This window comes from Hevea brasiliensis, chromosome 6, assembly GCF_030052815.1.
Source record: "Hevea brasiliensis isolate MT/VB/25A 57/8 chromosome 6, ASM3005281v1, whole genome shotgun sequence".
Classification (NCBI taxonomy): Eukaryota; Viridiplantae; Streptophyta; class Magnoliopsida; order Malpighiales; family Euphorbiaceae; genus Hevea; species Hevea brasiliensis.
Genome location: NC_079498.1, coordinates 29018157 through 29042030, shown reverse-complemented (window position 1 = coordinate 29042030; position 23874 = coordinate 29018157). Strand labels below are relative to the sequence as shown.

Below are 23874 nucleotides of genomic sequence, written 5' to 3'. Positions count from 1 at the left end.
TTGAGGTTATTATGGAGAAAATTATTTTTTAAATACATTAATTAGATAATAATTAAAAAAATTAAAATAAATTTTAATAAATTTTAATAATAAAAATATTAAAATAATAAAATAAAACGCTTTGATTTTAATGCGAAACAAACATTAAATCTATTTCAGTCATTTAATTTAAGAGATTAATTTTGTATAGCATTAAATTCACCGATTCCCATAAAACACAACATGCAGTCAATAAAAATAATGGGAAATCATAAAATAATTTTCTATAATTCAAAATTTTTTTCAAAGTTTTACACTGTAATTTTAAATAAGCTTCCTTAAGTTAGCTACTCGTATAAGGAAAGCATTTTGAAATGGTGTTATTATATATAGCAGTTTCTGAATCATGCATTTCACGAATTGGGTTTCTCTTGTCTTTCTTGTTTTTGCGGTCTTGCTCTTCTATAGCTACCAAACACCCCTCTTTTTTTCTTCCAGGAACATGGCTCAAGAATCTCCCAAGTCTATCTATGATTTCACTGTCAAGGTATTTTTCAATCTTTCTTCTAGTTTCATATCTGGGTTTGTTTCATTTGTATTCTTTGTGGGTTGTTGAGAAAACTAGATGACACAAAAGATTTTCACTTTATGTGCTTCTTTATTGTCTCTCTGCCTCTCAAAAGAGATGAAAAAAAAAAAAAAAACTGAAAAAGCTTTGCTTACTTTGTGTTTTGTTACTCTGTAGAGAGTGTGATTAGTCAATTTAATTTTTTTGTGTTTAAGCTTGTAGAAAAGAAGAAACAGACATTTAGTCAAATTTTTGTGAGCAATTAAACACTGCTTGGATAACCCAAATGAGTTTTCCATTCTTATCCTTTGATTTTAGAGTTATTTGTTTCAGGAATTTTCTTCCCCTTATTGTAATAGATTTCTTGTTGTTCTATTTATGATTTGATCCTGTTTCTGAAGCTTTTGATTTTTGTTAGAACTATATATTTTTTTTGTCACTGAGAATAATTCATATTTGATAAAATTAGAAGCAATCGAGTTCTTAAGTATTTTCTTTCATTCAAATCTGAGAATTTTTGTTTGAATTAATGCCAGATTACAAGTGTTACCTGACAAAATTTGCTGATCATGGTGGGAAAGAAAATATTGTTCAAGACTAGACTTTAATTTGAAGGCCTGTTGGAATTTCGTTAGCATTTACCCTTTCTTATTTTCCTAAACTAGAATTTTAATTTCATTAAATTTTTTGGTCAATTCTCATGTTTGGAAGGAAAAGAATTCAATTCTTCTTCAAAAAAAATTCATTTTTAAGGAAGTTGAAATCAAATATGATTGTGTGATAGTTCAATTGAATTCTTTTCTTGCAAATTATTTATTGGAAAGGAGGCCTCTTGGATCGCATATATTCAGATAATTTATCTATTACCCAGTTTAATATGGATTTGTAATTTCAACATGAAAGGATATTACTGTGTTTACTTTGGCTTCTTCTATGAAGTAAAGAGAAAATTTGCTTGTGTATATTAAGTCTCTAATTGCATTGGATTGCAGGATATTCGGGGAAATGATGTAAGTCTGAGCGAACACAGCTGGAAGGTTCTCCTGATTGTGAATGTTGCTTCCAAATGGTAATCTGAGTAGAAATTTTTTTGTGTTTGATTTTCTGTTCATTGATTTATTCACTTTATGATTTTAACTTCTTTAGTTTTGGCCTATTATTAGATTGCATGTAAATCTCATCTTGGCTAGATCCTGGATGGTCTCTCTTTCCGTTGTGCCCAATTATTCAACAAATTAATTTAAATCCAGCAACTACCATTCACAATTTCACACCTAATATGTGAAATATCTAACCTTCTTTATCTGTTATTAATATGGCCTCCAAATTAAATGCCCGTCTCCATGGATGATTTAAAAGTTCTTCCCTTGAAAATATTTGAAGAACATCTAACTAGCTTTATATATATTGCAGTTTTGTTCTGCTGAGAAAATGGTTTATAGAAAAATCATTGTCTAAGATTAAGAAACAAGTGCTTCTTCTGAATTGATAACTGCTTAATACTGTTGAGGGCTGTTTTGGAGTGGTGTTTCGCGGATGAAATTTGATCGGTCATACATACTTATATAAGTGTGCGTACATATTTATTATTTTTTATCACTAATGTTGTTTTTCTTTTTTTCGGGTATAGTTGATGGATTTTGGATCTTGGATCTACAAGTTAACAGAGAACATTGGATGGGTTAGTTAACCACCACTACGATGCTTAAGTCAGTAAGGGGAAATTGAACTGGTATGTGGGGTTAGAAGTTGGTATTAGAAGAGGACTAGGAGTCCAACCTGTCTGGGAGTCCTACAAGTGCTAGGACTATAAACCCGGTGAGAATTCCTTATCTTCTGGTAGACATTCCGAGTATCGATTGGGGAGCATTGTTACTCAGTCAACTAAGTTGACTATCCAAGCTAGGCGTAGTAACTCACTATGCTCAGGTAGGCTTACCCGTTAGTCAGTACTCGCCCGCACATACCATTTTGGAGAGCTGTAGTATCAATCAGGTTATGTTTTTGACAAAAGATCATGTGAGTGTCAGATAATTGTGAGAAAAAAAATTTTTAACTTCATCATTGATGTTACAAAACTGGGTTTTTGTCACTAAGATAGTATGAATTTGTATACTATAGCTCCTGCATGTTGCCAGCATTAAATTCTAGAATGAGGAATTATGTTTTCTCGTGGTCCTCAAGCACAACCAAATGCTGAGGTGATTTCATACCTATTCTCTGCTTCAATTTTACCAGCAAGGAAAGATAATTCTCTTTCTCAAAACATTTTCCTATATTTGGTTGAGTTCTCAAAATACATTTGGTGTTGATGAATATAATGTTTCCTGTAACCTGTAATTCAAAGATTTGCTAGTTAATTTTTTTTCTCTATCTGACCATGATAATTTTGTTTGAACTAAACTAGAGCTTTAAACTAGAGCTTTCATTTTTTTGTCTTTTTTATATTTTCTTATCGAGTATGCAGAAAATATTATATGTACCAAGAATATTACAGTGTTCGAATGATCTTCAAAGCTTTAGCATCGTTACTGAATTTTTATTCTTCATTACGCAGTGGCTTAACGCAATCAAACTGCAAGGAATTGAATGTCTTGTATGAAAAGTACAAAAACCAAGGTTGGTGTACCATTCTTGTACACAAAAGCTTTATTGATTCTTCTGTTTCACAATATTTATATGGGTTAGAAGTTTGTAATCATGGGCTAGGAATCTTATGGCAGGTTTTGAGATCCTGGCATTTCCTTGCAACCAGTTTGCTGGACAAGAACCAGGAAGCAATGAGGAGATTCAAGAAGTTGCATGCACAATGTTCAAAGCTGAATTCCCAATCTTTGATAAGGTAGTACCTGTTTCCAAGCTTCTAGTTCTTATATTTTTAGAGATGGGTGGAAGTTTTCTCTAAACGTCCTTTCCCGATTGAAATAGATCGAGGTAAATGGGAAGAACACAGCACCCCTCTACAAGTACCTAAAATCAGAAAAAGGTGTATATTTTGTAGATGCCATCAAGTGGAATTTCACAAAATTTTTAGTGAACAAGGAGGGAAAGGTTGTGGAGCGATATGCTCCGACTACGTCACCCCTTAAAATTGAGGTATGAAGAATAATTTTCCCTTCAATTATAATGTTTGATGATTTGAAGGATTCCCAAAGACTTCATCTGATGTTCATTTTCTTTTGCAGAAAGACATACAGAATCTTTTGGGATCTTCTTAAGGAACAAGATTGAGATCTTTCATGGTAGAAAATAGCTACATTTTTCAGTGTGTAATCTATGTGTTTGGTGGATTTGAATCACAAGTTTCATATGATCATGTTGCCTGAATTATCAGAATGCACATCTGTACTTTTATCATCAATAAGATGACTTGTATACTTACAGATGATTGTCTAGAAATGTTTATGTTTGTTTTGAGAACTATAGAATTAGAATAGTATCTTCACAGTTGATACTGATTTTTATTTTCTTTAATCCAAGAAACCCAGAACCACCATTTGATTGGTATTTATATAGAGATTTGTGTTGCATAAATTAAAAACTAAATGTTTTAACTTTTAAAACACAAAATAAAAATAATTCAAAATTGATCTTTCTTCCTTGTCAAGCTGGAAAAACTAGCATCAAGCAAGAAGAAAATCCAATGCGTAGAGCGTAAATTCCTCTGATTTTATTTCCTTGTATCAAGCACTAAAGATACTTCATTCAACAATTGGAGAGCATAACATCATTAATTGCTTGAAAAATTAAAAAACTTAAACGGGTTTGCAGAGCAAAGAGGGAGAATGACTTGAAATGAGGCTATTTATATTAAACTTTTTATTAGCTTAAAAATACGCATTATAGTTGGGTTAAGCCATTCATGAGTTGCTTGAAATTTGATTCGATAAAACTTTGCTTAATAAGTTGAGTTTGAGGTTAATTTTTGAATTTATTTAATGAAAAAATTGAATTTAAATTTATTAATTTATAAATTAGTTCATTTATAAGCTTTTGAGTCGATTTCTTTATATATTAATATTTTAATTTTATTGTATATATATATATAATTATATAACTATATAAAACATTAATAATATATAATATTTTAATTATAATTGATTAAACCATTATAATTAGATTATATAATTATATTTTTATATAATTTATGCTGATTGTAATTTAATTAATAATTTCACTATAGTTATTAATTTAACTATTATGATTTATTAGCTATTATTATATGAATTTAAGATAATAATTAATATATTTTTTTAATAATTTAACTAATTAAATTTATAAGTCGAGCTCGAATCAACTTAATAAAAGAGATAAATATGAATAAGCAAATAGATTTAATAAATGAGTTAAATGTGCTTAAAAACTTGATAAATGAGTTAAATATGATGCATAATAAAAATTTAAATGAATCGAATTCAAATTGAGCTCGGTCTCAACTCGGTAAAAATCTTACAAATTAAGTTTATATTTGATATAAAAAAAGTTTTTAATATATAGTTATAACTGAATTTTATAGGGCTCACTTATTCATATGCATATAATTTTCATTGGTTTGTCATTTTATGTAAGATATCATATATGAAATCATTATTTTATTATATAACCACTTCCCATTATGGTTTATGCAATTTGTTATTTTATAAATATTTTGAATAAATTATTAAAAGTTGTAAAAAAATAAAATATTTTGTAAAATTCAAATAAATATAATAAATCCAAGATGAAATTGGGAAACATATTTTATATTAAAAATATAAATATTCAAAAAAAATGCTAAAATAATATTCAATAATTGCATCCTATATTTAGTTTCCATTTCTTAACAAAGAAAGAAGTACTTGTCAAATGGGCTAATGGCCAATTGTCCAGCCCAAGAAGAAAAAGAATTCTAATTTCTGAAGTAACCCTCCCCAGTTGCCTATATTTCATTATTGCTTTTAATTTTAAAATTTGACATATTAATTTTTTTAATAGATAGAATGCATATATTAATGATAAGAATGAATCACTGTTAAAATTATGATAATTTGATAAAATAATTAATTTATCATAAAAAGATATATAAATTATTTTAATTCTCTCATAAAAGTTGTAATTGCTACTGAAAAAATAATAAAATTGTTATTAGAGCACATTTGAAAATTCTCTTTTCCATACAAAATTTTAAAAGCTACTGCTTAGATGCTTCTCAAAAATCTTTTCATTTGTTTCATGGAAAATATTGTTCATATTTTTTTTTTATACACTAAAAAAATAGATTAATGAAAATTATTTTTCTAATTAAAAAAAAATTAAGTAATCTTTAAAGAAAATAATTTACTATTTTTTTTTAAAAAAATTATTTTTTATTTTCTAAATTTTAATAATTTTATTAAATTGTGAAAATACTTATATATACATAACGTAATACTATTAATTTAACATTGCAATCAAATAATGAAAAATGCTTTTATGAAATTTTTTAAGAATATATTTTTTATATATAAATTATTTTTAAACAAAAATTTACTTTTAAATTTTTTTTATTATAGCTAAATATTTTAAAATGGTATTTTAAAAAAATAATTTGAAATTTGATGCAAATGGAAACTCAATTGATATGCAAACTAATCATTCTCATCCTTCAGTCAAAGGAACCCAAAGATTAAGAAAAATATTAATTGTATCCTAAAAATTATTTTATGATTTTTTAAGTATAATAGCTTTAATGGGGAAGTTTTTATTTATTTTTTTCTCTTTTGCTTTTTTTTTTTTTAAAATCCATTTTATATTATTATTATTGAACCAACTCCTACAATCAATCAAATTGTAATATTCAAACTCTCATTATTATTATATTTTATTAAAGAAAGTGAGAACACTTCTTTTTCCTTTAATTTTTCATTTTTTATTCTCATTATTCCAAAAAGTCATTAACTTCTCCAACTGGTTTTTCCTCCTATGGATAACTCCCAGCTTCTTGCTTGGAATTGAAAATTGACAGGTAATGTATAATTAGAAAGCAATTGCTTGTTTGTTTTTGAAAAGTCCATGCCATCTATTATCAAGAAGAGTAGTTACATTCAAAGAAATTCTTTATTGAGTCCTGGAAAATGATATTCAAAATGGGCTGCTACCGTCTTCAATGAATGAAACGTCTACCATGCAAACATCAGGATTGAATTTTGGAAATCTATTGGTCCACCTGCATAATCAAATTTCCAATGCCTAAGGAAATCAAGAATGTAAGGCTTATCTCTTTGACCTGCAATGTTAGTTTATACAGATTTTAACCTTTTCTCTGTTTTTAGCAGAGTCTTCAAGAGGACATATGAAGGAGCAATCCCTTTCCCAGATGAAAGAGACTAAAATTTTCTTAGAATGTAGATGTAAACTTTTACATGCAAAAGCAGTGATCAAGGAAACACTATTTGATCCATGTATCGTAGCTGTATAATGAAAATGTTAAGTTTGGCTCTGCCTGCCATTCAAATCGCCACCCCAAGTTTGAAAACCAGGCCTTTCAGTTGGATTCTCCCCAATTCCCTCACTTTCACACCTACATTTCACATCCTTCATTCGGTGTTTTTAAAGCATCCACACCACTAAAACATGGAATATATGATCCATCAAAGGCATTAACATTGAGCAGCTTTGTTATTTTTTGTGTCTTAAATTGTGGATATGTTTTCATGGACCTAAACTATAATCCGACAAAAAAGTTTCACGCTATAAATAAAAAGTGAGATCTGTGATGGTAGCGGAGAACAGGGGCCGATAGAGTTATGAAATATTCGAGAAACACACTGAAGTTAAATTTTAAGAGTTCTGAATGTTTACATCTTATTTTTTTCATCGAAATATTTTCTCTTATTTTGCCCGTGGACGTAAACTTTACAATTAAACCACATTAAATATTGTGTTATTCTTCTTCTATTTTCTGTACTATGTGATTATACAATTTATGTGTGCTTTAAATTTACATGCCTGTTATAACAAGCTTTAAAAGATTGACAGCTTTGTAAGAGATGAACCACAAGTTGGTGCTTTGTCTATTAAGGTTTATTTACCTTTTTACTAAATTATGTTAGCCATTGGATTAATGATCCAGTAAAGGAGGTCAAGGATTCAAATGTTGGCATTTTCCTCCCTTTATAAGAAATTTCCCATGTAGCCAATTAGCTTTAGCTTGGTGGCATTAGAGTTATTTTCAGGATCGTGAAGTTTCGAATTCGAATACGAGTTGGAACCAATCATACCAACAAAAGGAAATTTCCAATGTATGTAAAATAATAAAACTAACGTATGCCAATAAATTATGATTCCCAATTCAACAGTTAGACGAATGAAAACAAATCCATTGAATTTGCCACAACCAGAAACAATGACCAAGTTATTCCTATATGCTAACACAAGTCTCAAAAGACAACCATTTGCAATTCCTGGAGACAATAAGGGAAAAATAAAGAAGATGATCAGGTTAACATTGATGTCTAGAAATAAAAATTTGCAATTCTTCTCCTTCACTTCTCCCCACCTCCTCCCCAGCAGTCTTCACTCTACCAGCCAAATGGGGTAGTTCATCTATCCACGGGATGGACTATCACGAGTCAGTAGTTAGCAGACGCATATTGTTAGTATCAGGGTACCATCCCATTCAAGCATCAACAACAGTGAAAACAAAATACACAGTTAAACCAGTTAGATTAGTTACCTCAGCAAATGCAGAGGTCAGCAGGTAGTTGGTGAAGGCTCTATATTGGAGGCTATCACCACTGCATAAAAGCCAACAGCTCAGGTTGGAGTACATCTATAGCCATATCAAGCACAAACTAGCAACAATATGAAATGATAAGAAGAAGAAATAATTTTATTCTTAAAATAGCTTATTTTGAATGCACCGAATACAATAATCATAGTCTTCATCTCCGCTTTATTAATTCAAACTCATAAGAGTATTCGGTTAATTTCAAACCTGAAGCTTGTCCCTTCTTCTATTATAATACCGAAGGCCAGTTCATTCCCAGCTAAAGAATGTGCAGGCACTTTGATTCCTGCAAGTTGCACTGGAATGGATAGTGGAGCACAGACTCTTTATGAAAGTCCAGGCTTTTGATTTCCCATCACTGAGAAAATATGCATCCATTTTCTTTCACGTCAATAAATCATCACTCAATTCTTAAATGTCTTTCAGCTGCACAATCTAACAGTACACGCCACAGCCTGTGCCCAAAATTTGAGCCTTGCTTTAACATCTTCCGGATGGTCACCTGGATAGGTTGAATAAATTACAATCAATTATATGATTGATGGCTTTTGTATTCAATCTAGACAAGAATTATCAATACAGGAACATTCAATTTATGATCAAAACAACATGATTTTTGTTCTGTATCTTTAAATATTTATCTTTAATTATTGAATCCAATCTATGACTTCATCTTTCACTAGATATCTTAGCATACCATCAAGATCCCAACACCATTCACAACAGGATCGCCCCAAGTTTTACAGATCACAATTCCAAAATCTAGCATTTCTTCCAAATTAAAGATCCCAAGTAATAATCACCTCCACAAATCATTAAATCATACATCCCAATCAACATCAAAGATCAAAGCACAGATCATCATTTCATTTACCTAACATATCGTAACTCAAATTTCTTTAAAGATTTAATACAACAGACCTATCCATCTTGTTTGTAAATACCTAGCTTGAACTGTCTACCAAAATTCACTTAACAAAATTCCAAGGGCCCATCAAACCAGATAACCAACCACAATTATCAACTAACAAGAGAAACCCAAAATATAGGAAACAAAGTATTGAACTCACCAGGACTAGAGATCTTCCAGTTAGCAATAGGGCTGGATGCAGTTTCAGCAGCAGTAGGAGAGCTTCTCGGGAGACTTATGCTGTTCATCAAGAAACTTCTGACTCATGGAGTAACAAAGCTCAAGAGCTGGCAAGGTGTTACAGAGCTCAGGGATCTCATCATAGCTGAAACCAAACCCAAGATCTAAGCACCCTTTAAGCTCGTCAAGATCATCATCTGTCAAGCTCTTGGTCCTCTTCAAATCATCCTCATTATTAGCTACCTCTACATACCCTTCTAGCAACACCTGGTTCTTCTTTTTCGTGCTGTTGCTCTTGCTTTTGGAGCTGAAATTGCTTCTGCCACTACTATTATCGTCGTTCTTGATGGCAGTTTGATTCACTTTCTGCCATATTTCATCAGTTTCCTGATAGAAAACATCATTTTGATCCAGGTTTGTTTGAACGTGTGAAGTTTCTGTTTGATCCTCTTCTTGGTTTAGGTTCCTTGAAGAAACCCAAGATTCTTGCTCACGAGAAATGCCCACCATGTTTTCTTCTTCTCAAGAGCTCTCTTCCTCTATCTCTCTCTCAAAAGGTGCTCCAAAGACATGGAGAAATGGCGCTTATAAAGTTGCATCCAACTAAGAAATAACAATTTTTTTTAATAAAAAGATAAAAAGAAATATTTTTTTTATTTAATTTTAGCGATGGATGTATGCCTGGAACCATGATAAAGACATGGATATAATAGATGCATGCATGGATGGATGGTGTAGATGACGTGGAACGACAGCTGTCAGTGAAGGTGGGTGATGATAGTGGAGGCGGAAAAGGACACGTGGTGGTGTCGATGTGAACAATAGTGAAAAGAAAAGACAAAAGGAATGGGGCCCACCATGTGCTTTGGTGATACAGTTGTTGAGGTTTGTTTGTTTCTTTTTACGTGAAATGTGAACACGGGAGTGAAAAAAGGAAGGAAAAGGATGCAGCTTAATTGTTGAAAAGAGGTTTGTTTAATTTTTGAATATAATCGAAAGCTGTTAACTATAATTTTGGTAGTCGATTATAATTGTTTTATATTAAATATTTAATAAAATTATATTTAATTATTATTATTGATATATAAAATAATTAAAAAAAATATATATTATATAATTTATTTTATTATTTAAATAAATATAAAATTATAAATTTATTATATTATTTATTTTATTATTAAATTAAATATATAATTATTAAATTAATATATTATATTATTTAAATAAATATATAATTATTAATCTTTTATATTATATTATTTATTATTTATTGAGATCAGAAAATAATTATTTTTTAAGATAGTTAAATAATTTAAAAAATATAGATAAAATAATAAAATAATTATTATTATTAATAAAAAAATTATAATTAATTTAAAATTTTTAGATATAAATAAATATCTTATATTTTATGTTATTAATAAAAAATATTTTAATAAAGTTAAAATACGTTAATTAAAATGTTAAAATTATAAATAAAAAAATAAAATATTAATAATATTAATTTTTAAGTTAAATAAAAAAATAATATTATCAAAATAAAAAATAAAATCAAATCAGATATCAGCTGAGAAACAGTTCTAAAAATAAAGCTGATACAAATTGTAGCTGATTGGTATCATATCAGTTGCCCATTAGCTATCAGTTCTATTTTTTTAAGCTTGTCAAATACTATAATTTGCCTGTTTAGATGTCATATCAGCTATCAGCTGCACTCAACAGGTAAGCCAAACACTATCTTAAGGATATGTTTGGACGTAATGGGTAGGGGTGAGCATTCGGTTCGAATCGAATTAAATTATAAAAATTAAATCATAAATTTTAGAAATCGAATTGAATCGAAATGGGTGAAAAATTAAATCAAACCGAACCATTTTATTTCGATTCGATTCGATTTAACTCGATCGGTTTGATTTTTAATTGATTTTTTAATTTAGACTTGATTTTCAAGTTATTTGGTCTAATTTTAACTTTGGTTTGAACCTAATAACTATTAATCAATGAAATTAAACTATTAATATATATATAAATATAATTCATAAATTTTTCATAAAAATAAATCAAATATAATTCATAAATTTTCTATAAAAATAAATCAATTCAAAAATCGATTCGATTTGATTTAGTTCGATTTGACTATATAAATTATTATTCAGTTCGGTTCGGTTTAATTGATTTTTTTCTCTTCAAAACCGAACCAAACCGAAATAACTGAAATTTTTATAATATAAAACCGAATCAAACCAATTAAATTTTAAAATTAAACCTATTAAATCGAATTGACTCACTTTAATTTAATTTTTCGATTTGAACCAATTTCTGCTCAGCCCTAGTAATGGGAAAATACATGTGCCTTCTTTGAACTTTCCTTCTCTTTGTTTATGAGAAGAAGAGAATGACTTGTTTCTTTCCAGAGCATGGAAAGGAAACCAGAAAATTGCCTTCACATCAACCCAGCTACTTATCAGGTAAAGTAAGTTTTGAAAATTTCAATTGTGTTCAAATATTAAAATATATTTTATTAATAAAATATAAAAGTAAAATATAAATTAATATATTATAAAAAATAATATAAAGTATTTAGAATGTTTTCAATAGGTATGTTGCATACTCCACTTTTTTATTTGCTCTATTAGATAGATTTTAAATTTAAATTTCCTTTGCATAAAGTATTTTAGAGGTGAGCATTCGATTCGAACCGAATTGAACAAAATCGAATTGAATTAAATTATAAAAATCAAATTATATATTTTAAAAATCGAATTGAACTAAAATGAGTAAAAAATTGAATCGAATCGAATCACTCTATTTCGGTTCAACTTGGTTTAAACTGATCAGTTTTATTTTTGATTGATTTTTTAATTTAGACTTGATTTTTAAGTTATTTGGTCTATTTTGACTTTGATTTGAACTTAATAACCATTAATTAATGAAATTAAACAATTAATATATATATATAATTAAATATAATTCATAAATTTCCCATTAAAATAAATCAATTCAAAAATCGATTCGGTTCAGTTTGATTCAATTTGAACATATAAATTACTATTCAGTTTGGTTCAGTTTAAGCGATTTTTTTTCTCTTCAAAACCGAACCAAACCGAAATAACCGAAATTTTTATAATGTAAAACTGAACCGAAACGAACCTATTAAATTTTAAAATCAAATCAATTGAACCGAATTAACTCGATTTAAGTTCAATTTTTCAATTTAAACCAAAATCTGCTCACCTCTAAAGTATTTGCACATCAAATACAAAATAAATCATTAACAAACACAACATAAAAGCTTTGGCAGAATATATCATTTCTCCCATAAATTTTATCAAAAAAATTTCATGGCCCTCTAAATGTTTAAAGCATCTCATATATTTATACATCTCAATTTATATAAAAGTAAAATAAAAATACTTTTCAGATCCTCATATATATTATTGTTAATGGATTTTGAGTGAATAAATTATTAGATCTATCTTTATTGATGGATCTTGAATTCTTGTTGTTTTTTTTTCTCTTGTTTAATAAATTTTTATTTATTTTTGTTGTTGAGATATTTCATTCCTTTTTAGAAAAAAATATTTTATAAGGTGCAAATCATTCATTTAATAAGAAATCTAAATTTAGAATTCATCTGATAAAACTCATAAAAAACTATAGAGTTAAAAAATAAAGTGTGCAGCTCGCCTATTATTCAATTCACATGTTTTATCAATTCTATTGGATTTTCCAAATTTTTCATATTTATTTTTTTTATGAGTAGTCAATTTCAGTTATGCAAAAATATAATATATTAATTTATAATTATCTTTTATACTATATTTTTAATTAATGAAATATATATATTTTTTTTCATTTATACAAAAAAAAAACTCATTAATTCAACTTAAAAAAGCTAATTTTTTTCTTAAGAAGAGTAATAACTTAATTAATCAGTTAAATGTATGCCTGTGTGATTTTAATTGAATTAAATTCATTTATATTTTTGAACAGTAAAGTAATATTTATAATCATTTTTTAAAATAGAGAATGAATTTTTACAAGACTTGAATAAAATAAAAATGTGTAAAATTAGGCCAATGATTCACCATAGATCTAATATTTAATTATTTTACTAATTAAAATATCCAAATTGTCCTATCACATTATAAATTACAACAATCATATAAAAAAAAATTAAATGCAACTATTGTAAATTCAACATTATGAAATTTAATTATATTATTATTTTAATTATGTGTACATTTCTTATGATTTTGTATAAAATTTACTTTAAATATTTATTTTTAAAATTATTAAAATTTATTTTTATATAAAATTAATTTTTTATTAACTAAAAAACACATTGTGATTTGTCAACATTAAAAAGTTGGAAAGAGAGTGAGAAAATCATTTTCCTCTCTCATCAATTTCAAGCATTCTTTTAGCAATATTAGGAGGCTAATCCATATATATATATATATATATATATATATATATATATATATATATATATATATATATATTAATGTTAATTTCTATTAATTCACTTTAATAATTATTATGTACTTAATGAGTTTTGACTTAATAATATTGAAATTACCGTTAAAATTATAATATTATAACATAAATTTCAAATTTAATAAAAAAAATATGAAATAAAACTCAAGTATGCACTTATATTTTTCTATGATCAATATTCAAGTAAATTAATTTTTGATTTTTTTCATTAAATCTACCCAAAACTTTCAGTTAAGTTCAAATAAATTCATTTTTTATAAAATAAATATGTATTTTTTTTTTAATTTTTAGTAATAACATATTAATTTTTATATTTTAAATATTAAAAATTAAGATAAAAAATAGAAAAAAAAAATAAAACTAAAAACAAGAGTCCAGATTGATATCGATCTAGTTTCTTTGTAAAAATCAGTGCTGGAATCTCCTTGATCTCAAGAAATTTTTAAAATCTCGATCTAGTTTTATTTTTCATCACTATCTAACAGTAATCTATCTTAACCTGAGTGAGCTTAGACCCAAACCTATACAAATCAACCCACAAACCGAACCTATCCAACCAAAAACCCCTAAGAAATCTGGGAAGGAAACAGAGACCTCTCGCTGATCATGGTTGCCACCATCCAAGGCATTGAGTCACGACCAGAGCCAACAAGAAACGTCCACATCGCATAGATCACAAATGCCTTTGACCACACAACACCTCAGCTAAACAAGGAGACCTCCAACTTCCTCAGCTAATAAGATGAATAGCTCAATATCGATGAGAGGTGTTGCCACTGAGCTCTCTCTAGCATGGAGTCGACAGGATGACCTTCCTAGCCAGGTATAGAAATAGATCCTGGAGTTGCAAAAATGGCTAGAGCAATAGAAGCCCACCCACCACAAAGTGCTAACCTAGTAGAAAAGAGAGAAAATTTACGCGCCACAAAGCCGAAGCGTTTCTCTGGGATTCCATCTGTTGACACTTCTTTGACTAGCAACCAAACCCATCACACAGGATCAACTATAGAGCCCTCTCTTTGAAGATCGACCTGCATACAAAACTACTAAGCACAAACAACAACCATAATATAGCTAACCTAGTAGGGAGAGGGCTATCCCTAAAATCTGGGCTAGAGAGCCAAAACCAAAGCCTTCCCCTGCTCGGAGGCAAGGGAAGCCAATCGGGAACCAAAGCTCGGCTAAACCGAGAGTTAGAGGTATACATGGGTCGGTTTGGTCAATTTCAACGTATTTACCCAAATCAAACCTCAAATCAGTTTGGAAAGTGTTAGAATCAAATCCAACTAAACAAATTACAAAACCAATATACAATAACATGGATTGGGTTCGCGTTGGATTTGGTTTAATAATTTGAGTTTTTTTTTTTTTAATTCTTTAGATGCATGCAACACTTTTTAAAGTTTTTATAACTCAACTCTTACTATGCATACATTAAATTGAATAATTAAAATTATTGACAGTTATTATTTGAAAAAAATATATAATTTAACGTGTTCAATTTTAAATCAGACTTCTTGAATATAAGTCTTTACAAACTCTTTCATACATCATATAAAATATTTACTTACAATAGAAGTGTTTATATTGCCCCTTTTTCATTGTTTTTAATAAGCATCGATTTGGATTATATCGGTTTGATAATTTTCAAAACTGAAATCAAATCGAAATATATCAAATTATATAATTTCAAACCCATAACCAATATAACTCAAATGAAAATCATAAAAATTAGGTCGAATTAGTACAATTTCATGGGCTTGAATAATTTCATGTACACCCCTATGACGGCAACAGAAGCTAGAAAATCAAAGAAAAAAACTTTTTCTTTCTTAAGCAAGAGAGTTGTCTCTGCCTGGCTACCAGCTATAGGAAGCTCAACTTGTAAAATTTATCACCTAAAACCAAGCATGGGTGTGATCCAGTTTTGGGTCGGAATCGAAATTGGATCAGCGCTTTTGGTCCTAAAAGCTGGGGACCCGAGGCCGAACTAAATGGTTTTCATTGGTTCTGATTTTATTTGGCTCAATTTCAATTTAATTTTCATTCATTTCAATTAGATTAAATTTACTGTCAATATTTTATAATTTTTAATAATGTAAAAAATTCTAATTTTTAATTTGAAACCAAACCAAATCATTTAAAATTAATCTAATTTAATTTTGATCCAATTACAAGTTCAATTTATATTTAAAAATTGATTTTTTTTTTTACATTTTAGTGCATATTTTAAATATAAAAAAATAAAATATTTAAAAAATTGTTTAGTGGTTGAAAATTGTTTAGTGGCTATAAATTATAAATCCATAACTAAAAATTACTAATTAAATTGTTTAAAAAAATATTTTTCAAAAAAATAACATCAACACGACACAAATTAAGAAAAGCAACCACCAAGTAGGTGGTCCATGAACCAAACATAGAATAAACGAAAGCATACAAACAAAAAGCAGGTAATTTTTATAGTTTCTCTTTTAATTTTATTTTATATTTCATTTTTGTTTCTTAAATTTAATTTATTAGTAAAAATAATTTTAATTTTATTTTATTTTATTTTATTTTATAAAAATTCCTCTAACCTATTTTCAGTAAATTTTCAAATTTAAAATAAAATAAAATTACCTTTTTAGTTTCTTTCCTCGTACACTTAAAAAATATTAGTCGTTTTAATCCCATCTAGAACTATCAATAAAATACCAAAGCTATCATAATGACCTGAAGAAAAAAAAAAAAACAAAAAAGCAAGAGAATTTGTCATTGACTAGAAAGTGTTAAAATTGGATTTATAAACTTCACAGAGAAATTTTTTTTAATCTACAAACTTGCTATTGCTGGTTAGAGAGGTTCTTTTTATGAAATAAAATTAAAGTTTATGGACTTTTTAATAATAAATTGAAGTTAAATGATAGAACATTAAAAAAAAATTAGTTTTGTAATCGATTTTTGTAACTGACTGAAATTGGTTGCTATTAGCAATTAATTTTTAATTTTTCTTTAGTAAAATAATTAATTTTTAAAAATTGAGTAACTGATTAAAAATCGGTTGTTATTAATAATCGATTTATAATTGATTGTTAAATTGATTACTAATCAATATTAGAAAAATATTAAATATTCGATTATCAACCAATTTTAAAATCAGCTGCTATTAGCAACAGATTAAAAAATCGGTTGCTAAAATCAATTGCTAAAATAAAAAATTATTTTAATTGGCTCTAAAACTTAACAACCGTTTTGTAATATATTAAGAAAATTAATTACAATTAGCAATCGATTTAAGTTAGCTGTAAAAAGCAGTGGCTTTAAAATGCTCCAAATTTACAACCGATTCTTTGTCTATTATTATCAACAACTGATACTTGCAGTCAACTTAAATTAGTTGCTAAATTTTTCCTCTAAAAATTTTCATTCAATTTTTTATTTTTTTATGTGCAATCGATTTGCGAATCAGTTGTTAATGATAACTAATTTTTACAACCGAATGAAATCGGTTGCAACATATAGGAAATCGTTTGCAAAATTTTGTCCCCCAAAAATTACAGCCCAATTTTATTTTATTTTTTCAATTTGCAATTAATTTATGAATTTGTTACTATCAACAATCAATTTTTGTAATCAATTTTGTAATAAATTATGAATCAATTACAAAATTTTTCTCTAAAAAATTTTCTCCTACTTTTTAGAAAAAATTAGTTGCTAAAATCAGTTACTAATTCGTTTATATAAATTACTACACATTTTCTTTCCCCACTGCTCATTTTCTTTTTTTCTCTTTTCTCTCATTTTATTCGTTATCTTTTTCTTTATTATCTATTTTATTCAGCTTTTTTTTTTTATTTCTAATCTATTTTCTAAATTATCTTTTTCTTTCTTATTTATTTTCTTCTTCATTACCTTTTTCTTACTCATTTTTCTTCATCATTAACTTTTTCTTTTTCTTCTACTTTCTTCTTCATCATCTTTTTCTTTCTCATTTTTCTTCTTTATCTTCTTTTTCTTTCTCACATAATTTCTGAGCTTATCTTTTTTTATTTAATTTGTTATATATATATATATATATATATATATATATATATATATATATATATATATTACATTATTTATAATACTATTTTTTAGTACTAACTAATTTTTTCTTAATTTTTTATTATAATATATATATGTCAATTTTTTATTAATTTATCTTATAAATATATTTTTTTATTATTTTAATTAGTAATTATTATTAGTAATTTTTTAATTATATTTTTATATTAATTTTGTAGTACTATTTTTTCATTAATAAATTATTATTTTAATAATTTTAGAATAATTTTTCATTAATAAATTATTATTTTAGAAATTTTTAGATTAATTTATTTATGATAATTTTTATTTGTCATTTGAAATTTTTTTTTTTAAATTAGCAATCGATTTTTTATTGCTAAATCAATCATAAATAGCAATCAATTTATAAAAAATTTATAAAATTATAAAATTAAAGACACTAATTTTTTATGGTCGATTATTTTTTTATTAAAATTTTATTTTTTAAAATGTAATTGATTTAGTAATTAATTCAGTTGTTAGTTGCTATTTGCAATCAATCTTATTTTAACCGATTGAATTGGTTGCTAAATTAACTAGCCACAAATTTAATTGCTAATTCAATTTTTTTAATGTAATCAAAGTAAAATACGAAATAAATTTCAGGGACAGGTTGTAAAAATTACCCAATGAAAAGCATAATATATATATATATATATATATATATATATATTGTTAAAATTAAAATTTTAATTGATTTTAAATGTATACTTTCTGATATAATTTAATGCAATTAAAATTTTTAATATTTTCAATATATTCAATTTTTAATCGATAAAAAATTTTTATTTTTATTAATTGAACCAATACTCATAATAAACATAAATATAAGAAAGTGGGGAGGAGAAATGCTGAGTTTCTTTTTCACCAAAGGGAATCTTAGCCAAAATTACATATTTGGAGAATGAAATAAGTATTAATGGGATCCACACATGGGGAATCAAGATCATGTGGCTTCTAAAAGGATATGAAAGAAAACAAGTGATCCATAATCAATTAACCCTATAATAAAAAAATAAATTAAATTAAATAATATATAGATATATAATTATATATTTGATGAAAATTACAAGGTAAACAAGAAGTACTTATCATGGAAAATGATTGATAAGTGCGGGGATGTATTAGCCTTTGTCTTCACATGAGAAATACATCTTATCTAGTCATCTACACGTGGGTGGCTTTTGGCTTATGCACAAGCAAAATGGATGTAGATGATCTGGCATAAATAAAGAACAAGAAATAGTTATCCCAATCCCTATTTTTTTTTTCTTAATTATGCCTTAATTGAATTGAAATTTAAAATCTCATAAAAAAATTAAATTAATTTTAATATTACTTAATTAGAATTTATTAATGTATTCAATATTAATAAAAGCTAATGATATGAAAAATCAAAATTTATATATATATATATTTTAAATTTACTATATATTTTTATTTATTTTAATTTGAATTAAAATGTTAATAAATAATTTATTTAATTTAAAGAATTAAAATTAAAATATTCATAAATAATTTAATATTGGACTATCTTGTTTCACACATTGAAAATTGGCAGAATTCATAAGGTTTGTGTAATTTTGTTAGAATCGTTATTAAAAAAACGGTTTTTTAATATATTAATTAAAAAATATTAAAAAATAATTTAAAATTAAATTTAAAAAATTTTAATAATAAAAATAATAAAATTAGTTTTTTAAAATTATTTTTTTTAACAGCATCTAAAATTACTAGTAACAAAATCAAATGAGCATTAAGTTAGTGGTACTAGAATTATTTCTAAAATTATAAGGTGTTAACTTTGAGTTTTAGTTAAAATTAACTGTAAAAAAAAATAAAATTATGATTAATATCATAACTTAAGCTAAAAATTGATAAAATTAAAAAAAAAAAGATAATAGATTTGAAAACAGTGTGAAGTTGGGATTTTTAGGTTATTAGATCTATTAATAATTAATTTTAATTTTGAGAATTAGTATAAATAGATTATTAAAAAAAACTGAATTTAAGATAATTAATTTATCTGTAGTCAAATTAAACAATCAACATGATATGATATTGAAAATAGACAATTTAGGTAGGTTATCTATTTTTAGTTATGGTGGCTCTAACATTCTTATCACTCTTTTTCACTTAGAAAGAAAGGATACATTATTTTCATTACAAGTGGAAGCCCATTGACCTTAATTAAAAAAATATATATATTGGATAAAATAAAATAAAATTACAAAATACTTAAAATTAATTTTATATATTAAAATTATTTTTAACATCATATAATCTTAAATTTAAATCTAATTAAAATTAACTATAAAAAAATTCCTAAAATGCATAAATTTTACAGACAGTTTTGGTTTAGTTTAATAATTGTTATCGATTATTAGTAGGGGCTATATATATATATATATATATATATATATATATATATATAAAAGAGCCCTTCTCTCTATAAATTTCTTGTTTTCCTTTAAGAGACAGTAAAAATTCTCAAATCTGATCCGACTCATCTCGAACTTGATTCCTGATTCTGCTATGATCCCGATTTGCACAAGTAAGAATGGAAAGACCTTCTTCTGTCTTGAATTCGTGTAACTCGCGTTACATAATAATATATTATTTAAAAAAAATATTTTATTTTTATATATTTATATGTTTAAATATTATACTATTAGAAAAAATATAGATGTATTGTTAAAATAATATCTAAAATTTTTATTTCTAATTGTATATAATTTTTTAATAAATAAATTTATATTATATATTAATAGTTTAAAATAAAAAATAAAAATAAAAAATAACTCCCTATGTGGAAATCTGCCTTGATCCACTTTTTAACGGGGAAGTTTTCACTCTAGCATCAAACTCCTATGGGGCGGAGACAGGTAGAGATATCCCCACCCCGGCCTGCTCTGTTGCCATTCCTATCTCCCCTTCCATTTTTTTTTTCTTTCAATCCTTTATCACTTCTTTTCTTTTTTCTTTTTCTCTTTGATTTCCACTTTGGGTGGCCATTGGTGAGTATTTTCACCAATGGCAACCCCTTTGCTTTCTTTTTTATTAGTTTTTATTTTTTTTTTTTAACAACTCCTAGATGTATATCTATTTAGAATAAATTTTGGATATATCTTTTCAGATCTATCATTGTTGGTAGATTTTAAGTGAATAAATTTTCATGTATGTCTTTATTAGTAGATTTTAAGTTTTTGTGTATTTTCTTTTTTTTAATAGAGTTATTTTATTTTTTGTTATTGAGATATTTTATTTTTTAAAAAAAAGGTATTTTATGAAGTGTGAATTGTTTATTTGATAAGAAACTTAAATTTGGAGATTATCTAATATAACTCGTAAAAAAAACTATGTAGTTGAAGAGTGGAGCACACACTCCACCTATTGACCAATCTATATGCTTTGTCGTCAGTATCGAATCTTTTAAATTTTTTATATTATTTTTTATATGAGTATATAAGTTTTTATATGAGTAGTTAATTTCATTTATACAAAATATAATATGTCATATTTATACTTCCCTTTTGTACTCTATTTTTAATTAATAAAATATTTTAATTTTTATATACAAAATTAATAGTTAATAATAATAACATAAAAATTAAATTGATAACTTAAAATTTAAAATTTTAATAACATATTTATAATTTGAAATTATTGAGTGTGGAAATGTAAAATTAGTGATTAGAAGTTGCAATATTCATTACGTATAGTGGTTTAGAAAATTCTAGACAAACGATGATCTTATCTATAACAATCAATTGTGGTATCCATCAATTATTATATTGAAATTAGTTCTCTATTTAGATAACTATAATTTTCAATAATTTCATAATGTAAATGATTTATATATCCATTACATTATACACAATTTTTTTTATTAGTATTTACAAAACTTCTAGAAAGGATAAATAAATTCTATTAAAATTTGAAAATTTTTAATTTTTGACTAAGTTAAATTCAAATATTATCACTATTTATATTAATAATTTATTAATTAAACAGTTATCTTAATTATAATAATAAATTAATAATTCTTATTGAACTTATTTATTAATTGAATATTATTTTATAATAATATAGGTCACTATCATTTCCCAATCCCACTATCGGCCAATAATGGCGTACAAGTTTTACTAAGCAATTGTTGCAGCCACCTTTCACATCACATTTGATTAAAAAAAAAAATTAGGAATATTTGTTATGGCTATGATCGATATAATGTGTCTGACTTTGAATATTCGATTTAATTTATAAATTAATTAAATTTATTTATAAATATAATAGTATTTAATTTAATTTATAAATTAAAAAATTATTTAAAATAAGTTAAAAATATATATTTACTTATAATTTATATATTTATTTTAAAATTATATTTTAATGAAATAAAAAAATTATATTATTTTAATAATTTTTAAAATATTAATATTATTCTTATTTAATAATTATAACGCTAAATAATAAATATTTTTTTATTATTTTAATAAATTATATTACTTTTAAATATTTTTTAATTAAATATTAAATTATTTAAAATTAATTTTAAGTAATTTTATTAAATAATTAATTATTTATTTTAAAATTAATTTATAAATTTAAAAATACATTTTAAGTTAGAAGTTAAAAGTAAAAAATAAGTAACTAAATGAAAGACTTTTTAAAAGCATATCGTTCGCTCATTTGAATTTTTTTTTTTAATTTATATAAAAAGAAAACTATATAATGTTTAAATTTAAAACAACTATTTTTTAAATATCGTTGAAAAGTAATTTAAAATAATTATTTAATTAGTTTGAAGCATTTATAATTAAAATATATTAAATTTAAAATTTTATAATAAAGGTTTTTTAAAATAATGCTGTTTTAATACAACTCAAACACTAATACCAGCCCAAAATCTGAAACCAAGCTGCTGCTAAGTACACTGTATTGTATATGTTTAATTGTGGACCCAATTACTTAAACCTGTTCAACAAATGTTATTTTCATCCATATTTAGTTATATTTAATTAATACAACAAAGGTTTATTTGATCATCATATTAGCTTTATTCATTTAACCCTAATTAGTCAAATTAAATAATTATATATATAGACTCGCTCAAGAGGGCATCAAACCAAGAGTCGATTCAAAATTTAAATAAAAATTTGATGCGGTATCTTTGGGAATAATGCCTGGAATCGAAGCACATCATGTTCAAAGACGCAATCAACTTGTCATGACTTTGAATACAAAATCTACATGCAATCATATTCTTTATTTTATTATTGCAAATTATTGGTTTTTTTTTTTTTGTCTAAAAATTGATCAATATCTTTTACGTTTTATTTAATTCCTTTCCCACTCGCCACAAAATCTTGCAAGAACCAATACCCACCAATTCATACTTGTTCTTGTTTTGTTTGTCTTCTGGTATAACATATATAGCATTTTCTTTTCTTGTGGATCCCTTTCTTGCATAAAAAATAATTTATATATAAAAATGATTTTTTAAGAAAATATTTTTTATTATTTAATTATAATATTAAATTAATAATATGAATTTATATTATATATATATAAAAGTGTTTTTACATTTTAATAACATTATTAAAGTAAAAAAAATAACTTTTTCATTTAAAAAAATTATTTTTCTTAAAATATTTGATTTTTTTATTTAGAAATTATTTTCTATTACCTAAGTGTTTCAAATATTAGGAAATGTAAAAAAAAAAAAAATAAAATAATTTTTTTTCAAAATAAATGAAACTTTAGAGAGTGTTAGGCTTAGTTTATAAAAATTAGTTGATAAACATCTAATGCGTATAAGTTAATTTAATCTTATATGCATTTAAAATTATAAATAATTACATGTTTAATTAAAGTATTTATAAGTAGTTGATAAATAAATGA

The 23874-nt window shown here is 25.4% G+C and overlaps 1 protein-coding gene and 1 pseudogene across 1 annotated transcript; one reads left to right on the top strand and one right to left on the bottom strand.

The window, feature by feature from the left end:
* The first annotated feature begins 209 nt into the window (after positions 1 to 209).
* LOC131180809 (probable glutathione peroxidase 2) lies at positions 210 to 3803 on the top strand. Its single transcript, XM_058148536.1, has 6 exons — positions 210 to 526; positions 1540 to 1616; positions 3105 to 3166; positions 3271 to 3389; positions 3476 to 3643; positions 3733 to 3803. Exons 1-6 carry the CDS (start codon positions 386 to 388, stop codon positions 3763 to 3765), a joined length of 600 nt encoding a protein of 199 aa, XP_058004519.1. The 5' UTR covers positions 210 to 385; the 3' UTR covers positions 3766 to 3803.
* A 4572-nt stretch (positions 3804 to 8375) lies between these two features.
* LOC131180808 (uncharacterized) lies at positions 8376 to 9980 on the bottom strand (annotated as a pseudogene).
* Positions 9981 to 23874: the final 13894 nt, after the last annotated feature.

What these genes read in the sequence shown, in the direction of transcription:
- LOC131180809 (XM_058148536.1), top strand. Translation starts at nt 386, where the DNA reads ATGCATTTCACGAATTGGGTTTCTCTTGTCTTTCTTGTTTTTGCGGTC. An exon ending in TCTATGATTTCACTGTCAAG is followed by an intron (nt 527 to 1,539) that starts GTATTTTTCAAT and finishes ATTGGATTGCAG; the next exon opens with GATATTCGGGGAAATGATGT. An exon ending in TGAAAAGTACAAAAACCAAG is followed by an intron (nt 3,167 to 3,270) that starts GTTGGTGTACCA and finishes ATCTTATGGCAG; the next exon opens with GTTTTGAGATCCTGGCATTT.